General features: G+C 38.3%; 1 protein-coding gene across 3 annotated transcripts in view; it reads left to right on the top strand.

Annotated features, from left to right (window-relative positions):
• ARHGAP24 (Rho GTPase activating protein 24) overlaps nt 1-27,943 on the top strand; it is a 523,018-nt gene that overhangs the window by 35,544 nt on the left and 459,531 nt on the right. Inside the window, exon 1 of one of the 3 annotated variants that reach the window (XM_005874103.2) lies at nt 17,870-18,258. The exons of 1 other annotated variant lie outside the window; for it this stretch is intronic. Coding sequence is in view for 1 of the 2 variants with exons in the window: in XM_014545976.1 (XP_014401462.1) it covers nt 25,677-25,743 (67 nt within the window). In the remaining variant the exon portion in view is untranslated. Of the gene's footprint in view, nt 1-17,869; nt 18,259-25,653; nt 25,744-27,943 lie in introns of those variants that run through there. One more of the 3 variants, XM_014545976.1, reaches the window with a different exon arrangement.

The following is a 27,943-nucleotide window of genomic DNA, read 5'->3' as shown; positions in this document are numbered from 1 at the left end:
AGCTTTTACATGCATAAGGGCAATATAAGTGGATTTTTGTTTGAGTCTGAGATGTTTGTTCTCAGACAAAGCTCTTGTATTCTTGTCCTTCCCTTTCCCTTTCTCCCTAGGATAAGGTCATTGGTATTTGAAATTTGGAGTAGAAAAGATAGGCCCTCATGTTACTGGAACTTCCCCTTGGAGTGTTTATTGAGCAAGAAGCTAGGGAGATGGAAAATGGGTTACTATGGTGTAGACATAGTAACTTTTGACATCTACTTGCTTTTTCATGAGAATTTTTTATAATTTATTACAAATTTCTATTTTATATATTTATAATTGGAACAAAATAAAGTTAAAGGAAGAATAAGCTGGATATTTAATCTTTGTCTTAAGTCTGTCAATATTGCAACTTTATGCAAATAATAATTTGTTTATATATTAAACAAATGTTGACTAATTGGGCTCAGGAATGACCTATGATGCTAATAAACATCACTCAATGTAGATAATTTATTTATCTTCTTATTGCAGCCTTTTAAGTAAATGACATATTTTATTGTAAAGTGTCATGGCTGTTCAAAAAATACACAAAAGTTCTGATAAATATCCATAGGTTGACTTATTGAAGCTCATTAGTAGCCTAATAAGGAGTGATTATTTAAATTTGTCACAGTGTCCTAAGTTTTAACATAGGTGTGTATTCATGGACTATTAGTTTACATTTGAGCACAGTATGCTTTACCCTGACAAGGGCTATTTTCATTGGGGATCGCTGCAGTTATTAAATTAAAAAATCTAACCATAAGGTCACTAATCTTACCTTGATAAAATGCAAATGCAATTTTTTTATTATTAATGGGTTTATCTATATACAGTCATGTGATGCTTAAAGACAGGGATGCATTCTACAAACTTAGACAGTGTCGTCTACTACACACCCAGGCTCTGGTATAGACTATTGCTCCTAGGCTACAAACCTGTACAGCATGTTATTGTACTGAACAGTGTAGGCAATTAAAACACATTGATGCATATTTGTGAATCTAAACATATCTAAATATAGGAAAGATACAGTAAAAATATGCTATAAAAGGTAAAATGATATACTTACATAGGGAACTTACCATGAATGAAGCTTGCAAGACTGGACATTGTCCTGGGTGAGTTGATGAAATGAGTGGTGAGTGAATGTGAGGGCCTAGGACTTCAGTGTGCACTAGTGTAAACTCTGTACACTTAGGCTATACTACACTTATAAAAATATTTTCTGTTTTCCATAATATAACAACCTCTTCTTACTATAACATTTTTCCTTTATAAACTTTATTTTTATTACTTTTCAACTCTTTTGTAATAAACCACAAACACATTGTACAGCTGCACAAAAATATTTTCTTTATATTCTTATTCTATAAGCTTTTTTCTATCTTAAACATTATTTTTTAACTTTTAAACTTTTTTTTAACTAAGACACAAACACACACACAAACATTAGCCTAGGCCTATACAGGGTCAGAATCATCAATATCATTATCTTCCACCTCCACGTCATGTCCCATTGGAAAGTCTTCAGGAGCTTTCATCTCCTATTAGAACAGTGCCTTCTTCTGAAATGCCCCCCAAAGGACCTGCCTGAGTGTATTCTGAGTGCCACTCTATTCAGAAATAGGTCCATGGTAATTTGCTTGGCTTTTTATTTTCTTTCTATTTTTTTTTTAAATCATAGATTTGCTTGTAAGTAGATAATGCACCATGAACATTCCTCTCTGTTAATGAAAACCTTTCAGTGTCAGGATCCATGTTTTCAAACTTTTAAGGAGCTTGTTGAAGTCTGTCTGCATAAGCTTCTGCAAAACCCTTTACAGTGAATTTTCTTGGGGGTTCTTTTTCTTCTGCTGTTTCTTTTTCTCTTCATGAATGTCATCCTCATTCACCCCTAGGTCAAAGTTGATTACCATTTCAACTATAGTCTTGCTGACTTTTACAATTTCCTCATTCTTAAAAAATTCTTTGAAATCAATGGACTAACCTCTTGAGTGTATTCTTCCAGATGCCATTCATGTACTCTTTGGTGATGTCACCCTAAGACCAAGCAAGGTTCTTGATGCAGTCATAGATGTTGTAATCCTTCCAGAATTCCAATATCTTCCTCAGTTGTAGCAATGGCCTACGCAAAGGTCCTCCTCAGGTAGTATGCCTAAGCTATAACTCCTTGATCCATCGGTTGGATCCAAGAAATGGTGTTTGGAGGGAGAAATGCTACTTTAATATAGGGATACATTTCACCAATAAAAGGAGGATGACAAGGAGCATTCTCAACAATCAGCAAAATCTTGAAAGATATGTTATCCTCCAAATAGTACTTCTCCATTTCACTGGCATAGCAGTTCAGGAGGGCATCTTGGAAGAGAAGCTGAGTCATCAGGACTTCTTATTGTCCCTGCAGTGTGTGCTTAATGATATGCTTGAAGACCCTGGGGTTCTCACTGTGCCAGATCACAAGGTTTTCAATTTGTAGCCTGCAAGCAAGACTTATTCTGTTCTTAAGCATCTTGAAACCTGACATTGACTTGGTCTCCTTGAGGATGAAAGCCCTTTTAGGCATTTCTTTTAAGAATAGGTTGGTTTCATGCATATTGAAGATTTGCTCTGGCAAGTTATTTTCCTCCACAATCAGCTTATCTAGAATTTCCAAAGATTCTTCAGCTGCTTTCATATCAGCACTTTCAAACTCATCATTCACTCTCACATTATGTAATGAATAACAATTTCTGAATCATTTAAACCACCCAGACCCAGGAGTGAATTGAACTTTGTAGTCGAGTTCAGCATATTCTTTCAACATTATGAACTTTTTGGTTTGGTTGTCATAGTGCTGAGAGTGACACCCTTCTGGATTTGGTCTTCAATTCAGGTCACTAGAAATTCCACTATGTCTGATACAGTTTCTTAAATTTTTGTTATTACCTTCATTGAAGAAGGTCCTTTGTAACAACTTTCATCACTTTGTTCTTGTTCTTCAAGATCATAGATATGGTAGAGTGAGACATGCCTGAATGTTGAGCCATAACCATCACTGAATTTCCACCTTCATAGTTTTTAATCACTGTTCATTTTGTTTCTGGGTCAATCACTCAACATGATGTCTTAATGGCAACATTAGCAGTAAATTTTGTACACTTAGGGGCCATGATGAACAAAACAACATGAGATTAAATCAAACACAAGAGAAGATGATGCAATCAAGGGATGCAGTAAATATAAGATGTATGAGGTTGCTGCTGGTGTAACACAGCATACTGTTTTACTGCAAACCTTTATTTTTAATAAGTAGAAAGAGTGCACTCTAAAATAATGATAAAAAGTATAGTATAGTAAATCCATAAACCAGTAACATAGTTGTCTATTATCATAAAGTATTACATACTGTACATAATGATATGCGCTCTATATGTGTATAGTACACCATTGTATGTGCTATGTATGTGTATAGCATCCTTATTTACATGTGAGTAATCCATTGTGGTACCATGTTAGGACAGCAACTACATAAGTAGGTGATAAGAAATTTCAGCTCCATTGTAATCTTATGGGAACACTGTCATAAATGCAGTCCATCACTGATGGAAACATCATAATGTGGTACATAAATGTATATTGTATAAAACTATATATTTCAGAAACAAAACCAGTAATTATAAAGTCAACATGGTATAACATGAGGCAATGAAGAGCATATTCATATTAAGAGTATTAAATTTTGGCCTACTGTGCTTTATGTTTAGAAATCATTTTGTTTGCAAGATAACCTCTGAATATAAGAAGCTATTAAAAGAAACAATATCTAGATAAGGCTAAATTTAGATAAGCATATTAGTTCTAAATTTGGCATTTTAAATTAAAGAACAACTTTGCTATACTTCTTTCTTTTCATTGAAATATTAACATAACTCCTTAGTCTCAAAAATTTTAAATTAATATAATCTTGTGTGCAAAGTTTATTATTTTAAGTAAGCATTTGATTCTATGTTTTAATCCAATAGGGCACAGCATGAGGAATTAAGTCATTTTATACATGGCAAGTCACTTCATCTTAAATACTTGTTTTATAACATTATTTTTACTAAAGGCCCAGTATAATAATGTATTTACAATAATTCCCAGAAAGAGAAAAGAGAAATGGTGGTGGCAGGGGAGGTTAATTTTGAATCACTTTCAAGCCCACGGATTACATTTCTCTAAATTTTTTTGAGTTTAAGTAAATGTGGGAAACTTCAGCCCAAATATACATGGTTTTAGAATTTCATAACCATATAAACCCAAAGATTAAAATAAAAGGTTTTTGTTGTTTATGTTAGGCTTTCTTAGTGTAGTGTTCAATTCGAAAAATATTTTAATGTTTGTTAACTGATTTTCAAGATTTGATACTATCACTACGTTTTGGTCATGTATTTAAAAACAGTAAGTGTGTTTTCTATTATTGTACAATTTCAAAACCAGAGATTCTGTGCAATGTATGCTAAGAAAAATCCACCCAGTAAGTACCTGAAAAAATATTTACATTAAATATGTCTATTGTAATCCTGGTCAGTTTGTTCAGTGGTTAAACTGTCAGCCCTCCAACCAAAGATTTTCCCGATCAAGGGCATGTACCTCTTTTGCAGGTTCAATCCTGGGCTCAGATTGGGGCACATGCAGGAGACAACCAATCTATATAGCTGTCTCACATCTATGTCTCTCTCTCTCTCTCTCTCTCTCTCTCTCTCTCTCTCCCTCCCCCCCATGCCTCCATATCTTTCACTCTCTCTAAAAATCAATGGAAAAAATGTTCTTGGGTGAGGATATGTGTATGTGTATGTATATATGTATATATATATAGTCTCCTGGTCTATAGTGCAATGTGTTGAGAATTTAAAGAATAAATGAGCAAAAATATAAAATATGTCAAGATGTCTTTACATACTGGTTAAAGTCCAGGTTTGTGTCTGCCTAAAATAATGATATAACATTTCCATAAGAAGAGTTAGTCTTCTGTTTGCCTGTGAAAATGATGCCAGTAGTTAAGTTTTAGAGGCTGCATATGAGTCAATAATAAATGTCTGTATTGTAGCATCATCTCTGCATTACCTTAGAGCAGTGGTTCTCAACCTTGGCTGCACATTAGAATCACCTGGGAATCTTTTTAAAATCCTGATTTCTGGGCCTCATCCTCCGGAAATTCTGTTTCTTTGTTATGGGGTGAGGCCACAACATTAGTAACAAAGAAACAGAATTTCCGGAGGATGAGGCCCAGAAATCAGGATTTTAAAAAGATTCCCAGGTGATTCTAATGTGCAGCCAAGGTTGAGAACCACTGCCTTAGAGAAAAAAGGGGAAATTTACTCTTGTCAACTGAATGTTGTTGCCACCATTTAATGCCAACAGGAGTCCCCAATTTGGGGTGCGGTGAAATTTAGCTCAATTGTGAGCTGAATAATAGCTCAATTTTGAGCTGGCTGGGCTGTGGAACAGCTCAGTTGAAGCAGCCAGAAAGAGGCGGCTCAGGTGAAGTGGCTCAGGAAAAGTGAGTCAGGGAAGGAGGCACAGGTGTTTTAATATGATAACTTCTAAGGAAACTTCAAGTGTGTTCCATTGAGGACAGAGATGAAACTGATTATTTATATAGAGAACTGTGCCCTTCCCTGGTCCCTGATTGGTCCTTTCTATGCAAGTGTTCCAAGACCTCACAATTTGATTGGTCCAAATAGCACCATCCTAATTGGTAGAAATGAAGCCTCTCTGATTGGTGCAAATGAGGTTATAGCTGCACAGCCCTGACTGGCCCGGACAGGGCTACAACCCATTGGTTGATTTATGGGCCTAGTAGCTCATTTTTAAGATTTGGCTCAGTGCCACTTCTCCCTGAAGTATAGAGTGCATGAAAGACGCATGTTTCACAAGGACTACTAAAAATAAATTTCAGCCCAATTAGCTACCAGGAAATTAGCTACCAGGAGGGAGAGAGAGCAAGAGAGAGAGAAACATTGACATGAGAAACATTGATTGGTTGCCTAAGCTGCAAGCTGGGATGTGCCCTGACCGGGAATCAAACTTGCCACCTTTTGGTGTTCAGGACAATACTCTAACTACCTGAGCCACACTGGCCAAGGCTACCAGGAGTCTTCTTCACAGGTAGGTTTATTCTTGGAGTCGACATTCTGAACCTTTTTAGTTCCCTCATTCTCAGTGATTGCAGATACATTTCTTGACGGCACACTTAATGTCTGAGTTGATTGCATTTTGTACAAGCCTTGTGTTTGGGAGTTGTTACACACTTTTTGCCTGTATAAACAAACCATTTATCTTCATGGCAACCTTTTACTTTCTTGAATTTGCTCATTTCTCCCAATATCATTTTTCTCCCCTAAAATTACTATTATGGATGTTAACTATTTCCCCTCTGCACTTCTAATTCCTTGTAATAGTATGTGAGTATCAACAGAAGTTTAAAGGGATTTAGGCAGGGATATGGGTCAAATTTACATTAATGATGAACATTTATGTACTGGCTAAGTCTAGGCTTTACATTTAGGCTCTGAGTACTGTGCCCAGCAGGACCAATGGAAATCCCCATCCAGTGGAGCTTCCCATCTCCCCCTCACAGGGGATGAAGTAGCTTATGACTTAGTGATGTTATCCTGTCACAGATCTCAGGACTGATGTCCACTCTCTTACCTGGTGGCTTTAGTCTGCCCCAGTGCTGGACCTGGAAGGCACAGCTGGATTTGATCTTGCTCTTGCTGCTGGTTGCTTCTATAGAGAACCCCAGAGAGAAGAGGCTTTCTATAAGCTGATCTTAAAATTATTTTATTGGGCTCCCCAAAGGGTGGTCTCAGTCTCTGTCTTTTGTTTGTTTTTTAAATTTCCTTTCTTGAGGAACTTGAAGTTATTTTCCCCAGGTTTGATTCTGAGAACATTTGAATGGACACGTCTGATGTCACCTCCAAAAGCATCCTTCTTTCTTCAATGTGCATCAGCAATCTTGATCGAAGTCTTGGGGCTTTAATTTCCACCTCATGGGACTATTCCCCCTAGAGCCATTTAGAGGCTTCTTTTATGGGTCTCTCCATTATTGAATAAAACACACAGGGCAGACAGTCTTCTACTGCAGTAATTTAGAACAGACTTCTCAGCATTTTGAAACTCCACCATTTCTCCTCCTCAGTTTCCGCTATGTTAGTTCCATGTCACCCCCAGACTAACTCTTGCTCAGTAAGCCTTCACAAAGCTTGCTTCCCACCATTTGTAAACTTTGAAAAAGTTTGAAAATTGGAGACAAGAAAATAAGTAAAGAGGATAACTTTGTAGTTCTATTTTTTATTTTTTTCATTTTTTGTCTTCTTACTGGCCTACATCTTGAATTGCCCTTTGGTCATTGTTTTCTTAGCTTATTCTCTTAGTTTCTTTTGAAAATCTTTCTAAAAATCACATTGTTTTCATTGATTTCCCAGGAACTTTGTTTGGTAATTTTGAAATATGGAGAAAGTAAGTATTCTAAATTCTATTCCTTACATGATTAGCCTGTCTATCTTGAAAAGCAAGCTTCCTATTTTCATTTGTCTTTAGTGTCACTTCAAGATCTTAAAGCCAATACTTATTTTTTTCCAGTCAATTTCCAAGTTTGTAAATTATCTAAACCACTTGCTGTTCTTTCTGATATTTCTACCTGTTTTTTAGCCAATTCAATGCTCATTAGCATCTCCAACAGATGGTGAGCACAGAGAGAAAGCAAGAGAACCGTTCATTTTGCTATTTGTTGGAAACTTGAATAAAAGATTAGTAGGATAGGACATTAAAGTTAATACCTAAAATTGGATTTAGAATTGATCTGTAGGAGGCTGGCAATCTTCCTCCTCACAAAAGAATGTAATGATAATAATTACTGTCAAGCATTTGACCAGTGCAAGTGATAATGTTAACAGGAAATTTTGCTGTCCTTTGCATAGGGAGATGCTGCTGCTAACATATTAGAGAAAAGAATCCAGAATCTGTACTTAGATGGCCTGAATTCAAGTCTTATCTTCACGTCTTATGAGCTTATGTGATTCCGAGCCAGGTGCATACACTGTTTCTCTTTGTATTTTCCTTCTGTAAAATGTAAGCAGTCATGTCGTTTTCATAGGATTGCTGCAATGAAAATATATCACATATAGGAAGGCACCTTGAAAACCATAAGGTCTAATCCTATTATTATTATTATTATTATTATTTATAATTATTATGGTATTTGAATAAGTTATTTTTATTCACTTATACTTTCTTATTTAGGTTTTATGCAAGTTGATGGTTACATCTGTGCTCTGTAACAGTAAAACATTTTATTCTCTTTGATAACTTAATTGGTTTTAAGTTACTTAAAGTTATGACCTCAGTCCCTATAATTAACCAAGATATGGCCCAAACCAGGAAAATTACAGTTGCTCAAGCATGGAATCAATTTTGCTGAGTATCCAAGTCCATTAGCAGCCTTAATAGCTCAACTTTTTATTTTGACTGTATATTTTATAGCATTGGGATAAGAATCTGTAATGAGGTAAAGGTTCTTCTCCTGAAGTTTCAAATGATCTGAAACTAGATAAAGCAGGCGATGTAGATGGGAGGAAAAATGGAAGCAGAAGAAGAAAAAAAAAACACACACACACAAAGCAAACAAACAAAAACACACCATTCATTATTTAAAGATCTTGATATATGATGAAAATAAGATGAAATGAAGAAAAGCTTAGACTGATGAAAATAGGATGAAATGAGGATTTTCTAGACAAATGATAAGGCTTAGAATAAACATGGCACTGCAGTTAGACTCATGTGAAGAACCTATTGATAATTTCCTCTCTGTTTGCTTGAGTATTAGGCATAAGAAACTGTTTTTAAAGTCACATTTAATTTACATAGTCTATAAGTAAATAATTCCTGGGAGCAGAATAGTTTTATTTCTATGGCAGTATATAATTTTCTAAAAAATGCAAACTTAATGAGATGATTTCAACATGATAATTGACTTGAAATCTACACAAAGGTATGTCTTGAGAGTAAGCTAATTTTGCTATTATTCAGGTATTCAAATGGAATTGCATTTGAAAATATTTTGAAGTTTTATCATGCCAGTTTTATACTAAGAGCTGAGTCCACAAGTAGGTAGTCGCATAGCTGGAGGAACATTTCACTTTATGGATGTGCATGTGTGATGTGAATGTGCATGGTGTGTGTGTGTGTGTGTGTGTGTGTGTGTGTGTGTGTGTTCACGTGTCTACTCATGGGTGACTAGAGAAAAAAGAGAGGATGTGGTGAGCTGAGATATGAATGACGGGAAAATAAAGGCTGTCTTTGAAAAATTGTGAGTCAGCAAACACAAAGAAACTCTGGAATAGTAAGTGAGACATCTATAAATGGCCACTAAAAGTATAAAGCAGAAGATTTTCCTGGGAGCTGATGGGGGAGGAGGGATCTGCAGATCTTGGAAAAGAGAACTTAGTTGTTTAACAAGAATCCAGTAAACTCTTGAGTCTAGGTCTAAATAGCATTAAAAAAAAACTATTTTAATTGAAAACTGAGGTTTGAATTTAGAGCTCAGGCAAAAGGACCTTGCTTGGCTTGTAATATGATCCAAACCTTTATATAAGATAGGAACATAGAGAACCCAAGACGGCCACAGAGTAGGTGGAAGTCAAACTCACCTCTTCCCAGGACCATATCAAAATTATAACTAAATTGTAGAACAATCAACCTGGATAACCATGTGAAGACTAGCTGAGCAGAAGTAACATAACTAAGGATATACAGAGAAGCCAGAGACTGTCAGGAAAGGCGGAGATGCAAAAAGGGCTGACCCCTCTCGCCCAAGTGCAGTGGTTGAAAATCTGGAGGTCTATCTTAGCTGCAGAGCTCCCCTCAGAGGAGCCAAGTTCCCCAACCCAGAGCACCTCTGCAGGGAAGAGGAACCTATAAAATATCTGCCTAGAAAAATCAGAGGGGATTCCATCTTTTCGGGTGAGAGAGAAGAATGCTGGAAACCCAGGCGTCCACTTAATGGACCAACACAAAAAAATCTCACAGACACGCACCCTGAACTCCCGTGGAGGGATGGCAGCTCAGAGGGAACTGGAGTGATACAGGGAAAACTTGGATTGTGTGGCTTTGGGGAGACGGCTGGAGGGACAGCTGCCGATTTCTCAGTGCTGAGTCCCACTCCCAGGCAACCCACAGATGCCATCTTTCGTGGGTCAGGCAATCCCCTCCACATGACAGGAGCTTGGGGAAATGCACTAACCCCTCCCAACTAACTCCCTGAGGACCCACCTTGCCAAGCCTGCTCTGAGTGTAGGGATCTCCTGGCAGCCAGCCTGGGCGGGCTGCATTGCAGTCTTTCTTGAAAAACTTTCAAACTCAGGGGTTGCCAGGGACAAGTGGGGGGAGATTGAATTGTGTGGCTTTCAGGCAACGGCCATTTTTTTCTCTCAATATATGCCCCACTGTCACTGCTGTTCCTATGTTTGGCCCAACCCCACTGCCCCCTTGAGGGATCAACCTAGGGAGATGCACTAGCCCCTCCCTGCTGACTCCCCGAAGTCTCATCTTGCCAAGCTTGCTCTCAGTGCCCAGCAGAGGATCTGCTGGTGGACAGCTGGGTCCCACGTTGCAGTCTTTCTTGATAAACTCACAACAGGTGCCACCATTCCTGTGCAGAACCCTCCCTCCACAGGACCAAGTCTCAACCTGCTTTAACCTGATGAAGTCTACTGGCCCCACTGTGACGACCCCCTGAGATCCTGCCCCACTGCAAGTCTGTAGGCCCCAGGCAGGTAGCAGCTGGCCTTGGTGTACCCTGAGATGTTACTGAATGTCCTAGACTGAGAACTGGTGCTGATCACAGGCAGCTTCTGACATTGACCTGGGCCAGAGTTCCCTTTAAGAGGCCCCACGACCAACACACCTGGTGGCTGGCCTCAGAACATAGGAGAGAGAAAAAAAGCTGGGGTAGCAATACTTATATAAGAGAAAATAGACCTTAAAACAAAGTCTATAATAAGACACAAAGAAGGACATTATGTAATAATAAAGGGATCAATTCAATAAGAGTATATAACCTTTGTAATGGTTTTATATGTACCCAACATAGAAGCACCTCAATATATAACGCAAATCTTGATGGATATAAAGGGAGAGATAGATAGTAATACAGTCATCATAGGGAACTTTGACACCCCATTGACATTAATGGATGGATCTTCCAGAAAGAAAATCAATAAGGAGAGAGCAGCCTTAAATGACACTCTAGCCCAAATGGACTTATTGATATTTTTAGAGCATTTTTCCCCAAAGCAGCGGCATACATTCTTTTCAAGTGCACATGGAACATTTTTCAGTACAGATCACATGTTGGGGCCCAAAACAAATCTCAATAAACTTAAAAAGATTGAAATCATATCAAGCATCTCCTCTGAACACATCATGACAAAACTAGACATCAATTATAAGAAAAAAAGTGAATAAATCACACACAAACACATGAAGGCTAAATAATATGTCACTAAACTATAAATGGGTTAAAAAATGAGATCAAGGAAGAAATCAAAAGATATTCTGGACAAATGAAAATGAAGACACAACAATTTCAAATCTATGGGACACAGTGAAAGCAGTCCTAAGAAGGAAATTAATAGTAATACAAGAAAAATCTCAAATAAACAACCCAACCTTATACCTAAAGTAACTAGAGAAAGAAGAACAAAACAAAGCCCAAAGTGAGCAGAATACAGATAAGAGAGAAATCAATGAAATAAAGTCTAAAAAGACAAAGCAACAGATCAATGAAACCAAGAGATGGTTCTTTGAAAAGATAAATAAGATTGAAAAACCTTTAACCAGATTCATAAGAAAAAAAGAAAGAGGATCCAAATAAATAAACTCAGAAATGAAAGAGAAGTAAAACTGACACCACAAAAATACAAAGGATTACCATTATAAGAAAATATTACAAACCACTAGATGCAAAAAAATTGGACAATCTGAAAGAAATGTATAAATTTCTAGAAGCATACAATCTTCCAAAACTGAATCAAGAAAAAACAGAAAATCTGAACACACTGATTACAATTAATGAAATCAAAGCAGTAATAAAAAACAAACAAAAAAACAAAAAAACTCTCAACAAACAAAAGTCCTGGACTAAATGGCTTCACGGGTAAATTTTACCAAACATTTAAAGAAGTAACACCTATTCTTCTCAAACTATCCAAAAAATTCAAGAAGAGGGGAAGACTCCCAAGCTCATTTTACAAGACCATCATTATCCTGATTTCAAAATCAGACGCTAGTAAGAAAGAAAATTATAGGCCGATATCCCTGATGAACATAAGTACAAAAATCTTTTACAAAATGTTAGCAAACTGATTTCAGCAATACATTAAAAAATCTCACACCATGATCAAGTGGGATTCATTCCTGGGATGCAATATTGGTACAATATCTACCATTGGTAAATCAACTAGCAAGTGTTGGGGAGGTTATTGAGAAAAAGGAACCCTCCTGCACTGTTGGTGGGGATGCAGACTGGTGCAACCACAGTGGAAAACAGTACGGAGGATCCTCAAAAAATTAAAAATGAGCCCTGGCTGGTGTGGCTCAGTTGGTTGAGCGTCATCTCATTCATGGAAAAGTAATCTGTTCAATTCCTGGTCAGGGCATTTGCCTGGGTTGCAGGATTGATCCCCAGTAGAGGGCGTGCGAGAGGTAGCCAATCCATGGTTCTCTATATCTCTTTCTCCCTCTTCCTACCTCTTTCTCTCTAAAATCATTTTAAACTTATTTTAAAAAAAATTAAAAATGAAACTGCCTCATGACCCAGCAATACTACTTCTAGGTACATATCCAAAGAAACCCAAACACTAATTTGAAAAAAGATATGCATCCCTACCCATTGCAGTGTTATTTACAATAGTCAATATATGGAAACAACCCTAGTGCTTATTAATAGACATGTCCATATAAAAGCTGTGGTACATATATACAATGGAATAGTATTTGGCCATAAAAAAAAAAGTGAAATCTTAGGCGGTCAAACGACCCTTTCACAGGGGTCGCCTAAGACCATCCTGCATATCAGATATTTACATTACTATTCATAACAGTAGCAACATTACAGTTATGAAGTAGCGACAAAAATAATTTTATGGTTGGGTCACAAGATGAGGAACTGTATTTAAAGGGCCAGAAGGCTGAGAACCGCTGATCTAGAGGATGTTATGCTAAATGAAATAAATCAGAGAAAGAAAAAATACCATGTGATTTTACTTATATGTAAAATCTAAAGAATGAAATAAACAAAATAGAAACAAACCTATAGATGGAACTGAATGATGGTTTCCAGGTAACAGGGGTTTTGAGGGCTGGGTGAAAAACATAAAGGGGTTAGCAAGTACTAATTGATAATTACAAAATAGTCAAGGGATGTGGAGTACAGCCTAAGAAATATAGTCAATGATATTGCAATAATTATGTGTGTTGTGAGGTTGGTACTTGAAATACCAGGTGATCAATGTGTAGAATATATGATATTCTGGCCACTAGGCTGTACATCTGAAACTAGTACACAGTAGCATTGAATGTAAACTGTGGTTGAAAAATAAAAAGATAGGCACATAAACAGAGGTGAAGAAACAATTAGACATGTTCAAATTATGTCTAATTTTAATCTAATAGTATCTCTGAATGGTAAGAACATGTCAATTTTTTATTTATGTTTCTTTGTAGCTTCCTCATTTCATGTGTTGAACATGCATTAATTTTGTAATTAGAAAAAACAGCAATTTCAAAAATAAATTTAATTATGGATTTTTTGTTGTACCATCTACTCTGGGGGTCTAGGGGATGATGAAATGTGACTCGGGCCCTAGCTGGTTTGGTTCAGTGGCTAGAGCATCAGCCTGCGGACTGAAGGGTCCCAGGTTCGATTCCAGTCAAGGGCACATGAAATGTTGTGGGCTCGATCCCCAGTAGGGGGCATGCAGGAGGCAGCCGATCAATGATTCTCTCTCATCATTGATGTTTCTATCTCTCTCTTCCTCTCCCTTTCTCTCTGAAATCAATAAAAATATATATTTAAAAAAAAAGAAATGTGACTTGAACTGCCAACAAAACTATGTCAATTGGCCCTAGCTAGTTTGGCTCAGTGGATAGAGTGTCAGTCCTCAGACTGAAGGATCCCAAGTTCAATTCTGGTCAAGGGCGTGTGCCTTGGTTGCAGGCTACATCATGGGCCAGGTTGGGGTGAGTGGGGGAGGCAACCCATCGGTGTGTCTCTCTCAGAGCGATATTTCTATCTCTCCTTCTCCCTTCCATTTTCTTTAGAATTCAATAAAAAAATTATATCCTCGGGTGAGGATTTAAAAAACACACTATGTCAATTGAATAAGAATATAGTGATGGTTGATGCTATGTTCTACTCAGGATCTAAATGGCCACAGAACATGCTTCATTTTTGAAACTCCTGATGCTATCAGGCCTTTGATGGAGTTAGGAAGGAATCCATGGCTATAGTGGCCCTTCTCTGCTTTTCTCTTTGTCTCCTTATCTTTCTCACAGGGATTTAGCTGGATTGATTTGGTCCCAGTATAGTAGTACATCCCCTTTCCCTGAATCATGTAATCTAAAGTGTTGGGGGAGGATGGGCACAAAACCCCCTCAATCACTCTCCACCTTATTTTGCTAAGACAAAGCTGCACTTTCTTAAAAAGACACTTCTATCAGGAAATAAAAATAAAAATGTAAATGTTTTTCAGTAGAGATGCCTTCTATCTTAATCCTGAAATCAGATCTTGGCATATTTCAGTACCCACACAAATTGTGCATTGTTGGTGAGAGCCTGGAGGAAATGTTAGGATTCTGGCAATTCTTCACTATTCTGTTTTGTTACTGTGTTTTTTGCCCTCTTAGGAATTTATGTATTTTCAAAAGAAAACATAATTAAAGAACTCCAGTATCTAATATTAATGAGAAAGTGGGTAACATGACAATATATTACTCTATGCTAAGATCTGCAAAGAATCTGGCAAGGAATCTGGTAGAAAACTATAATTTTTAAATTAGTGAAGTACATTAGAATACATTTTTAATCCATACTTGTATAATAGCACCATTTGACCCATGTACTTAAAATATTAGACAAAGTGATTGTACAAACTCTTGCTGAGTTCCCTCTGAATTCCAATCAAAGTGGCCTGAGAACAATGTCCAAGGGACTTTGTCTGGTTGCTTTTCCATCCTTGTCTCTGGCAATGCTGATGCTCAAACAATTTGTCCAAGTGTAGTGAAGCCATTATCATTTTTCACTCCTCTTCTTCCTCCGTCTCCTCCTCCTCTTCTTTTTCCTTCATTTCATCCTCCTCCTACCTCATTTTTAGGTCCCTGAAATCCATCTGGTCCTGGAGGAATTACACATTCACCTTGTAAATCTGAGGTTCCTCAAACCCTTGACTGCTGTAGACCCTTCTTCTGAGGATATCTATGACTTTGGAATCCTGGAAAATTAGTCCTTACCCTGGAAACATTGCTGGAATTTGACCTAAACTCAGAATTGAGTTGACTGACTGGTAAAACTTAGCTTAAGTGATGCCCTGGGCAATTTCTTACCAGAGACCCTGGGAATTGAATGACGGATACCCCTTCCCTGGAGTCTGTATCAGTAGCATCGAGATCCTCCTCTAGCTAGAATCTTTCAAGTCTCTTGCTTAAGAACTTATTTCTCCTTTAAAGTTGAGGAATATCTCCCAGCCCCAACAAATAAGAGAGGGATAACATAGTCTGAGTCCTATGAACAACCCCGTGTTTCTATTTCAGGTTATTCTCTCTTGTAACAAAGATCTTTGCTAAATCCCTGAGGAGCTTCAAGGAAAGGAATACAGTGGCCCTTCTCTTTCTGCAGAAATATGGGAGGGCAAGAGTAGGCTTGTCTTAATAGATATACCTCCTTACTGTTTAATCCTCAGATGACAATCTTCTTATCCTTAAACTAGAGGCCCGGTGCACGGATTCGTGCACTGGTGGGGTCCCTTGGCCTGGCCTGTGGGGATCAGGCCAAAACTGGCTCTCCTACATCCCCTGAGGGGTCCAAGATTGTGAGAGGGTGCAGGCCAGGCCAAGGGACCCCACTGCTGCACAATTTGGACCAGGGAGGGACCGTGGAAAGGCTCCAGGGCATGTCCGGCCTGTCTTGCCCAGTCCCCATCAGCCAGACCCCAGCACCCCAGCAGCAAGCTAACCTAGCGGTCCGAGCGTCTGCCCCCTAGTGATCAGTGCGCGTCATAGTGACTGGTCAAATGGTCGAACAGTTGGACACTTAGCATATTAGGCTTTTTTTGTATAGGATTGTACAGTCCAGTTTAAGATAATCACTTTCATCACACACACGTCAATGAAGTGATGTCAAATGGAAAGGGTGGTTGACAATCAGGAGATGTGAAGAAGAAGACCTTAGACACAAGGGTGTGCCATAGAGGCATATCTTAATCTTTTGGATTAGGGACTACCCAGTAAGGATCTAACCACCCTGTCAATTTTGTATTGTCTTGAGTCTACATTGCTTGTAGTAATAATTGTTAGATCCTGAGATAGGATACTGACATGATAGGTTCCTTGTCTTTCTTAAAATGTGGACATCTAGCATCATACCTAGTAACACTTGTCTTCCTAAGGCTTTTGAGTCCATCTGTGCAGATTTCATTTTGGTTAATTTCATTGTCTTCCAGCTTTCATCTAAAACGGCTAGAACACTTTAAGCCCAATCAGTTGATGAAGGTCATTTATTCCTTACCAATTAGAAAATAAGCCACATTGCTTCTAGATAAGAATTCTGTACACATTTTTCCAAAGGCTTGATGGGGCAGTTCACCAGGAAGGAAGACTCCAAGAAACTGGAGAAAGAAGATAAAAAAGAAGAAAACATCTCTTGTCCACTCAGACTTTTATTTTTGGTGTTTCTAAATTTAAATGTGTGCTCTTCTTCTTCTTCTTTTTAAATCTGTGCTCCTTTTCCATATCACTGGCATTATCTAACGAGGCCACTCTTATTTTGTGTCTTAAAAGAAATCCGGTAATGATTTCTAAATAATCTGAAGCGAGGAGCTTTGTAAAGCTTTTTGAAACAATTTGAGTTGGCATTCCAGGTCACCAATACTGTAAGATATAGATTTGAAATTAGATTGTTGGTGGTGGTATTGAAGACAGAGGGCTTCAAATGTTTACTTATTGTCTTTCTTTCATACTGTGTGATTCTGAGGGCTCTTAAACCATGACAAGGAAGAATTTCTCTGAGGATCTAACTAGCGGGCATCCAATAAGCATTTCTAGGAATTCAGGTTTAAGGAACCAGGGAGATCTGATTGAGAAATAAGATTTTTACACAGAGAACAGAGGATAAGCAAGTAAAACCGGTGTGTGGAGTTTGGTCAAAGAAATGTAGCGCTCCTGGAGGTGAGCAGACATGGATTTTCCATCCTTCTCAAACGCACCCACAGCCTGAGGTCCGCGATCAAAGTATATCTGTGTTACACATGAAATGAAATGAGTGATGGCAGCTGCGGAGAGACCGAGGCAGCGCGGGCTCGGGTTCTGCCGGGTGATCCCGGTGGACACAGGCTCCAAGGTAACACGGCGGGGAGGCGTTCCAGGAGCGCAGGGCTCCTCCCGGCCTCCCCAGTAGAGTGGCTTGAGTGGGCTCGAATCTTCTGAAGCTGCCAGTTGCCAAATGAAATCTGAAACCCTGAGCTGCGTCTGTGGGTTGGCCCCGCTCAGTTGTCCCAGCCTCTTGTACTGTATATTTACTCATTCACACACAATCACTCTTTCTAACTTCTGGGACTCTTGATTTGCGCAACTGCTAGGATTTCTCAAGTGCATGTGGCAACCCAGCCCAGCTCCCGGTGGAAACCCGCAGGGCTCCGGAGGGTCTCCCAGGCCCCGGGAGCTGTCAAGGCTGCGGCGGGGACAGGAGAGGATCGAGGCGCAGGCAGCTGGGGGGAAAACACCCACAACTTTCCACCCCAGCCGCAGCTTTCTCGGCCCCGAGAATTTCCTCCGAAACCACAGCTGCAGAGCAACTAAGTGCATGGCGCGCAACACTTCTTCTTGTGGGAAGTAAAGGAGCCGTCCCACCCCCTTTATCTCTTTTGCTTTTCTTTCGGCTGGTCCTCGGAGCCTTTTCCTTCCTCCGTCCAGCATCTGTCGTGCGCAAGGAGCAGGGTAGGTGACGCGGCTACTGGGGTGCCCTCCGGAGCCACCTCCGGAGGCTGGGACGCGGCCTTGGGGGCGCGCGGGGGCTGCGGCACAGCTGCCAGGGACAGGGGAGCAGAGAGGGGGAGGGGCGCAAGGGCGAGGGAGGATCGTGTGTGTATGTGTGTGTGTGTGTGTGTGTGCTGGTGCTCGTGTGTGTGTGTGTGTGTGTGCGCGCGCGTTGGTGCTCGTGTGTGTGTGTGTGCGTGTGTGTGTGTACGCGCGCGCGCACGTGATGGAAAAAGGATAAAAACGGCGTGTGTGTGTGTGTGTGTGTGTGTGCGCGCGCGCACGTGATGGGAAACAATGTTCCTTTTAAAATTATTTTTAAAAGGATAAAAACGGCTCAAGCTGGTAGTATGTGTTTACATTGATAGAACTAATGGAAACAAAACCTACATAGTGCAGTGCCCTCTTACTATCCAGCCTCCCGTTCTCCCTGCCTGTTTCCGTTAGTGTCTTATGTGAGAGTTTTCCTGGATAACAGACATACAGAAGTAGGCTTTAATAATACACACTTTCATTGCAAACACAAAACGTTAGGGAATCGTTGGTGAGTTTTAAGACACCCAAAAGGGTTTGTCTAGAGTTTGCAAACATAACTTTTGAGGAAGTAGCCATCCTCTCTTGAGGACAAGATGTAATATATTCTCATTAAAAGGATACTTTAGACTGCATTTCTTTTCTAAGTCCCCAAATAGGAAGGGAGAGAATGTTACTCTGGATTCCTTAGCTTTTCAATACCAACTAGTAATGGAGAGACCAGACTCCCTTGTAATCTGTTTTAATTCATTTGAATTAGAACATAATCTCCAAGTAATGCTTTCATCATAGTTTATCTTGTCACTCTTTTTCTTAAAAAAAAAAAAAACCACCTGGCAAGACATCATTATTCCATCTCTTTCTAAAAAGAGGAAATAATATATCATGCTGGGTATTTGAAATATAAAAGTTACAAAGGGTTTGTTTTTCCATAAGTAAAACAATATGTGCTGCTGTGTTTACTAAGTAAGACAAATTAATTGGAATCCAGGGATATTTACAGTGGAGTTACGAGGTTTACTCAATTACCGAGAAGAAGATGGACAGATGGATTAAATTCAACCAGTCCCCTGATTCTCATTAGAATGTAAAACCAACCCTTAAGGGCAAGGATGGATGTTGGTATTAAACTGGACATCATAAAACATAAAACACACAGAATTACTATATTAGAAAAAGCCAGAAAACAGGTATTAAGCTACAAAAGACTTGTTAAAATCTCTCTCTCCCCTTTAAATTTCTTAATACTTCCTCTTCTCTCGGGATATTTGAACTTCTAAGAGAGCCCAGTACTACAGTTCTCCCTTTGCCTCCCCTGAATGCCTGACCTTCAGGAAGCAAGTCCAGAAATCTTTTCTTGTTAGGTTCATTGCTGAATGTCAAAGAATTGACAAAACTTAAAAATAAATAATATCTTCCTACCCCCCAGAGGAGGTATGCTCTTGCTGGAAGAAGGGATAGACTGAGTTTTTAGATCTGGAATTTAGTTGGAGTAAGGAGCACACAGGTGGCATGATAAAAGGAAAGAAAATCTATAATCCTTTCTACATGTGAAAGGCTGTTGAAAGTCAGTCTGTCCTTGGCTTTCAATTGCATTACTTGGTTTTCTTACTTAATCTCAGGGGTTTGGATTTGAGAGGGGGATGGTTTCTTAGTGATGCTCTTTGGGCTGTAGTATATACTGTGAATTTGAACCATCTTGAAACTACAAACCTGAGAGTAAGTGGGGAAGAATTAAGTTCTTAAGAAAAAAACAATTCACTGAAGAACGAATAGCAAATGCATCCTTCCAGACAAGAGCGTAGATTTAAGTGTAAAGTGAAAAGTGTTCTTGGCTGAAGTCCCCAGGGAAAGCCTTTTCGGTTTTGCCTGGGATAGTAATGGCCACAGCTCTGAGAATTTTCATCCAGGCACGATTTTATGTAATGTGTGATCTTGGGCTCTTCAGGGTGAAGGGTAGGGGTTAAGGGAAGTGGGAGGTGGGACAGGAAGAGTGAGGAATGTGCAGCAGGTGGTACTGAGTGGTTTGGTTCTGATTGCATTGCTGTCTTGGCCAAAAGCCTACTAGATGTTTACAAACACTGCTCCGAGTCATTTTGCTGTGACCCAATGGCCCAAGGAGTGAAGTGTGTTTTCTTTCTGGCTCTGTTTGTGCCCAGGTTGGTTTCTCTGGGCTGAAAGCTGGCGGTGCTGCTGCAAATTCCAGGCCTTGCAATTGGTTCCTGTTCTTAGTGTTTGCCATTGGATCATCTTAGTTACCTGTGGTTATTCTTCTGTGGTATTTTCTGGCCATTGGTAAAGGGTTCTTTTCCCATGAGTTGGGCTTAAGTAATGCTGATTCCTCTTTTCTGTCATGTTTCATTTTTTTGGTAAAGATGTGCTTTGGAAAAAAGAAGACGGAGGTTGTGGCTAGAGCTTCAGTTTGGAGCCCAGTAGAAGGGACCACCATCCAATTGGTTACACATGGGTGGGAAGGAGGTTGATGATAATAAGAATATGAAGCATTCATCCTACACTGAGGGAAAAAGCAGAAGAGAGTTAAATTTTTTTTTTAAAAAAAATGCCTGTTTTCTCCAACATTCATGGCTAAAGGATTATAATTTCTCCTAAATAGAGAAAGGTATTTAAAAACAAAATTATAAGTAGTCAACTCAGTCATGAAGTTAATGCTCTTCATGTGAAGAGTTGGAGCCTTATATTGAGTCTCTCAGTGGTAAACCCTCTGTCTCTGCCACAGGAACTCAAACTTTACAAGATTATGGTGGTTTTAGCAGCTAAGTTAAGGTGCATTTGGAAGTGGAATGCTTATTGTGATGGAGGCAGAGAATGTTCAGTTTTTGGAAGTTATTGTGTACATGTATGCTTTTAAGTAGCATCTTCACCCTACCCTGGCATTGCTACAACTCCTCTATATAAAGTGTAGATTTAATTGTGTAAGTCCCTGTTCTAAAATCTTTGGTGTATCCCAATGAACTATGTTAACTCTAAACTCTTTAGCATAGTGACTAAAAGCTCTTTAAAGCCCTGCCTTTTTAGCTTCCTCTTCCTATCAAGGGCCCCTCACACTGTTCACACTTTTGATTTCTTGCTCACGGATATTCATTCTCCTGGAATTCTCTCTTCTTGGAAAGTCCCTCTTGATTCTTGATGGTCTATTTCAAGTGGAATTTCTTTTTGTAGAATGTACCCAGTTCCCTGCAGAAAGAATTAATCATTTCATCTTGTCCATTTCCATGGTGTTTTGAACACACTTTGAATAATAATTTTTTCATCTCCCTCCCTTACTAACTACAGTGAGTTCCTTAATGGGTGGGTTGGTGGAGGAGGACCCACCTGTGCCCTAGTGTCCAGCCCAGTTTCTGAAATACATAGTAAACATCTGTTAATGTTTCCTCAATAAATGAGCAAGAAAAGTCATGAATGAATAAAGTACTAGTGGACTCTACTTTATGCAGATACTTATTTCCCAAAAGTTTATTTGAAAAATGTCTATTTGAGCTTACATTTTATTTTCCAAAAGTAACAATGCTACAAAACATATCTAAATTTCAGCACAAGTCTCCACATGCCTATTTAATTCCTATAACAGATGAAATATTGTGTTTTGCAATTATAAAGCAAAAGCAAAACATAACAGAAAGCTACTGTGGAATCATCTTTTTCTTCTGGAAATCACAAAACATATTCGAGCTTTAAGATAAAAGAAACAGTTATAATAGATACAAATTTTCCACAATTGTTTTTTACATTATACTATAAAACTGTAATCTATCAGATCCCAATGGGAGGTCCTGGATTTGGCTGTGAGGACCGATGATGGCGTTAAATTGGGAGATGCTGTTGCCTGTGGGATGGGCAAAATCTTAATCACACAAAATAGAAATACTAATTTTGGCTATTTAATAATTATCTTGAGTGCTAGTGCTTGAGGGAAACTGGATTTAATTAAAGGAGAATGTGGAGGATGGAGAGGAGGAAATTCAGAGGGCCACCTTCTTTCATGCTACCAATTCATTATTATATTGATTTTCTTTTCATCCCATTTAAGCACTTAAGCAAATTCAAAGTTTCTATGAAAAAAACAATAACAACTGTTTTCTCTACAGTTATTTCTGCTGCCTAACATATAGAAGGGGGTTGTACTTTATTTGAGCAGTGATACTTCTGTCACTTGTATACCTGCTGTTTAGCATTTGGATAATTTTTCAATTAAGAATACATACTACTTGTGTCTCCAGCTCTAGTCAGGTATCTTAAGCTCAAATTGCTCTAGTATAATATCTTTGAGAAGACTGGAAGAGCAAGCATTGATATTTGAGAGAAATAGTCTACACAGTTTTCTAAACCTTCCATGCTCTCCATTTTCATCATGATCACAAATTTCCCTACCCTAATTATATTACAACACATTTTTGTTACATTATCTTCATTACACTGTGCTTTACTATAATACTCTACTTTTTACTGAAAGTCAATATAAGAGATGGGGTGCACTTATGTTGTCACTTATTTTTATGTATTTCAATATTCCTTATATATATAATGATCTTCATACATTCATCTTTGCTTTTATTGCTTTAAAAAGCATGTCTCTTCTGGTTAATTGGTGGTGTTTCTTTGGTTAGAAAAAAGAGACTAAGAAATCACCGGTTTCCTCATTTTTGGCTTGTCATCCAAGAAGCTGAACTAAACTTGATGCTCAGTTGTATCCTAGTCAAGGTTTTCTGACATACTTTGCCTTGCTTTCATGTACCTGTCATACCCATACCTTTTAAATGAGTTAGCTCCAATTCGTTATGGAAACAGGTTGAATTACCTTCATTTTGTATTCTTTTAACTCTTTTTTTAGACTTGTACTTAAATATGTGTAAAGTTCTACTTTTTAGTTTTAAGCTAGAATTTTAGAGCCAATACTTTTTCCTGATCATTTTCAGTGGTTCCTTGAAACATTCTAGGTACTGTTTTTGTATTCTCTGATAAATCAAATGTCCTTGGCCTGAATTTTATATTTCTTGAAAAACCTTAGAAGGAAAATCATGTTTACTTTGAAAGTGTTATAAGACAAAACATGTTAATTCTTTTTAATATGTATATCACAAATGCATAGAAGACTGACCTTAGGGATATATCTGAAAAACAGTAAAAAAAAAAAAAAAAAAAAAAAAAAAGGGCCTTGTTTTTCTTACAAATGAAACCTATTAATAAATTGAGGCTTACAGAGCTGTAGTTAGGGCTGTTTTATGCTTGTCAAATTGAGTCTTCAGAAAAACAAAGTAATTTTTCAAATTCCCCAAAGCAGGGTTGGGGAAACGGCCTCATTTTTGTTCTGAAAAATTTCTCTCTCTTTGAGTTTCACAGACTCTCATAATGATAATCACTCTAATGCAACAATTTTCAACTAGCATGCTGCAGGAATTTTTAAACATGTAATACCTGACTATTTAGTCAGGGGCACTGACCTCTTTCCCCTTAGATTGTCAAATAAGAAAATGACAATAGCCAATCCAACAGTAGCTGCCCAGTGTGAATGAATCAAAATTATACCAATTTTTTTTGTCAGATTGGCAAAAATATAATTTTTGGTGTACTGCATAATTTTAGTAATTAGTTTATGTATGCCATGAAATGAGAAAGGTTGGAAAATCTCTGCTCTAGTGAATTAAGTACCTATTAAGTACCAGGCACTCCATGCGGTGTTTTTCATGTTACTTATAATTCCAGAAGTAATTAGAAGTAATTAGTAATTCTAGAAGTAAACCATGTTTTATCTAATTCAGATACTATTATTCCTATTGTATGAGAATGTTGAGGCTCAGAGAGATAAAGAAGCTTACCCAAGGTAATGCAATTACTAAGTGATACAGAGTTGAGAATCAAAATGAGGTTCTACCTGAAGCCAAATAGTCTGCTGTTGTTACTGACTGTGTGACCTTCCTCACATGCTTTCTTCTTTTTAGTTATTAATCTGAGAATTATAATCTGTGTGTTCTGTGGGTATAGACCAGGGGTGGGCAAACTTTTTGACTCGAGGGCCACAATGGGTTCTTAAACTGGACTGGAGGGCCGGAACAAAAGCATGGATGGAGTGTTTGTGTGAACTAATATAAATTCAAAGTAAACATCATTACATAAAAGGGTACGGTCTTTTTTTTTTTTTTTAGTTTTATTCATTTCAAATGGGCCGGATCCGGCCCGCGGGCCGTAGTTTGCCCATGGCTGGTATAGACCCTGGTCTCAACTTAATCTCCATGCACTGGTCTTCCACTTCTCTTATGGTTCTTTTAGGTGACAGTATTCCTGTCCTGAGTTAGGGTCCTGGGGATGGGTTACCACCGTGAAGATTCTCTTATGAGAAAAGAGACTCCAGCTACTACAATCCCGTAACTGAATTAATCTCCAATGATCAGCCTGGCTAGATTTTATTTTCTGTGAAAAGTAAACAGAGAGGGTATGGTCCCTGGGGCTTCTGTGATCTATCCCCATTATTTAATTCCCAGACAGGGAGACATATGCTCCAGGAACACTGTGTGTGACAAGTGGAGGTAGAGGAATGAGAAGGAGATAGTACTCCTTGGCCTGACGACTAGAGACCCAATGCGGGAGAACTGAAAGATAGAAGGAGAGGGTGGTTTTGTTGGGGATAGCAACTGAGAAGGGGAGAAAATTGAGTTAGTGGTGGCAGTACTCACTGGGCACACAGAAATGAAATGAGCAACAGGGAAAGAAATTTCCAAGCCAGACTTTCTCAAGGAAGGGCATTTATCACAAGAATTGTTGGCGTGCATTGCAATCCTGTTTGTAAAGATACCCAGAGAAGAGAATTGTCCATCTTCCTTGAGGGTCATCTGTGCTTGTTTTTGGAGTATCTGGTTTTAAAATTTCCCATATGAAGGAGCTTCCAGCAAGAAAAGATGAGCCAGGGGATTCAAAAGAGCCTGCTGTTATCTTGCTGCACATAATTTCCTAACCTGAGGCTTTAGCTATGTTAGTATTGCCTTCAGAGTTCCATTTTGATTTTGGTATTTCATGATGGTTTGTTATTGTAAAATGGTCAAGTGCAATGTTGATAAATTTATATAAATGCATCTGGGGGATACCAGTCTCCAGCCTTCTTGCGTTTTTTGTTTTGCTGATTAGAACCTTCACTTTTTGATAACAACTCATACTTCCATCATGGAGACCATTTTATGTACCTATGGTGTTAAATTTAACTTGGCAGGTTCCATGGGAGAACCTTGTCTTTGGTGCCTTGAGATGGGTGGAGGCCACAAGCACTCCTGCACAGCAGATAGAGCTGCAAGAGGAGGATGGATGAGAGAATGGCAGAGGCAGGGTCATAGGATAACATGTTAGAAGCCAGGGAAGCAGAAGAAAAGGCAAACCCAGAGACATCAATGGGAACTAGAAGCCAAGATAAGGGAGGCAGTGAATGACATGGCCATTAATAATTCAGTTTCTTTCTAATGATAAATAACAATCATTAAGGCCTTACAATGTGCTAGTTATGCCAAGCACTTGTCATGGGTTATCTTCTATAATCCTCACAACTCCCACATAAGCAGGCTCTATTATTATCTCTCTTTAAGAGGTGGGAAAACTGAAACTTGGAGAGGCTTGGTAACGTACCAAAACCACACAGCCACTAAATGGTAGATCTGGGATTCAAAAGTAATATATTTCATTTCAAGGGAGCAATCTTTACCATTATGTTTTGGAATTAGACCTATGTTCCAACCAGGCTCTGATATGCACAAACATTGTGAACTTGGACAAGTTGCGTTAACCTTGATCCACACATTTTCTCTCTGTGAACATGGGCATTTAATAAAACATACTTCATAGGGTTATTATGAGTTTTTAATTTATGAAGTGAGCAATGCATGTACAGACTGGAAGGTTAGCTGGCACCTGGTATTTAAACAGTTACTATTATTAAATTAAACGATGAACATGGGAGTACTGAGCAGTATTTTTCAAGCTGTACATCTTGGTCTATCAGTAGTCATGAAATCAAATTAGTGGCTCATGATCAATGTTTCTAAGTAAAAAGGAATAAATGAGGCTGGAATACAATAGAAAAAATCAGGGTTCATTACATGTAGTAAAAGTAAGAATTGTTTCAAATGTTTTAATTTCCGTGTGTATGTGTGTGCATGTGCGCACTGGGTAAAAATGAAAAATGTACTTCTGATATTGATAGCTGTAAAAAAAAGTACTTTTCAAAATGCTTTAAAGTAGCAGTTTTAGAGGTGTGGTCCCAGAACCAGTAGCATTATTCTCACCTATGAACTTGTTAGAAAGGCACATTACCAAGACCCATCAAGGCCAGCCATTTGCATTTTAACAAGGCCTCCAGGTGATTGAGGACAATTACATATTCAAAAGTGGCGTTTGGAAATCAGGAAAAAATTAGGTAAGGGTCTATTACATTACTTGTGAGTGGTTAAAAGTACATGATGTACTGGACTGACTAAAAAAATTATTTCTCCACAGAATGCTATCCTGTGTTGTGTAACTTTGGTTTTGTGTAACTGTTTCCCCTATTTTTCTATGCTGCCTGCTCATAGTGCAGGTGGGTAAGCCCCCCAGACATCAATTAGTTTATAGGTAGGAGGCCACTGAGTAGTTAGATCCTGTGCTTTCTTCTAGAGCTACAAGATAAAAACTTAACATTCTTTGTGAGTAGTCCTGAGCCTTGAATATCTAAGTTGTGTTCAATTTGAAACATTTCAATGATATAAGTCCAGATGCCTCAGCAGCTGTAAAGTTAGAAATTAAATCAAGAAGTCATTAAAAAACTGCACTCAATATTTTACTAATTGAGATATTTATTTTGAAAAGCACATACAGACAAGATGATATTGCAATCTAATGAATGTGCAACTAATACTGATGATAAAAAATATTTTGGTAAAAATGGAAGTGACATGAATTTTAAACCAGGGAATGTGTTTGATATTTATTGGTTGTATACCATTACTTTAAAGAGAAAAAAGGCACTATTGCATTGACTAGCCTTTGTTCATTATTGTTTTTAATGTAATTTAGTGCTGTAATTGATGTTTTGGTTGGAGGGTGTGTTTATTTTAAGACTTAAAAGTATCTTCTTTGATGGGCCTGGAGAATATTATACTAAGTGAAATAAGCTAGTTAGAGAAAGACAAGTACCACATGATTTCACTTATATCTGGAATCCATTGAACAAAATAAACTAACAAAAAAAATAGAAACAGACATAGATAAAGAGAACAGACTGACAGCTATCAGAGGGCTGGGGGTTGGGGACTTGGTAAAAAAGGTGATGGATTAAGCAAAAAAACAACTCATAGACATAGACAACAGTATGGTGATTACCAGAGGAGAAGGTAGGGGAGAAGGAAGATAGAAAACGATAAAGGGGAAATAAATGGTGATGGAAGGAGACGACTTGGGGTGGTGAACATACAATATATTATGCAGATGATGTATTATAGAATTGTATACCTGTAACTTATGTAATTTTATTAATCAAATGTCACCCAAATAAATTCAGTATCCTTTTGAAAATATAGCATCCAGATTCACTAGAGAAGAATTGAAAACGTTCTTTTCCATTAAAAATACTATTCACTTG

The sequence above is a fragment of the Myotis brandtii genome, unplaced genomic scaffold (assembly GCF_000412655.1).
Source record: "Myotis brandtii unplaced genomic scaffold, ASM41265v1 scaffold424, whole genome shotgun sequence".
Lineage (NCBI taxonomy): Eukaryota > Metazoa > Chordata > Mammalia > Chiroptera > Vespertilionidae > Myotis > Myotis brandtii.
Note: the sequence above shows the minus strand (reverse complement) of the source record. Positions and strands in the feature narration are given on the sequence as shown.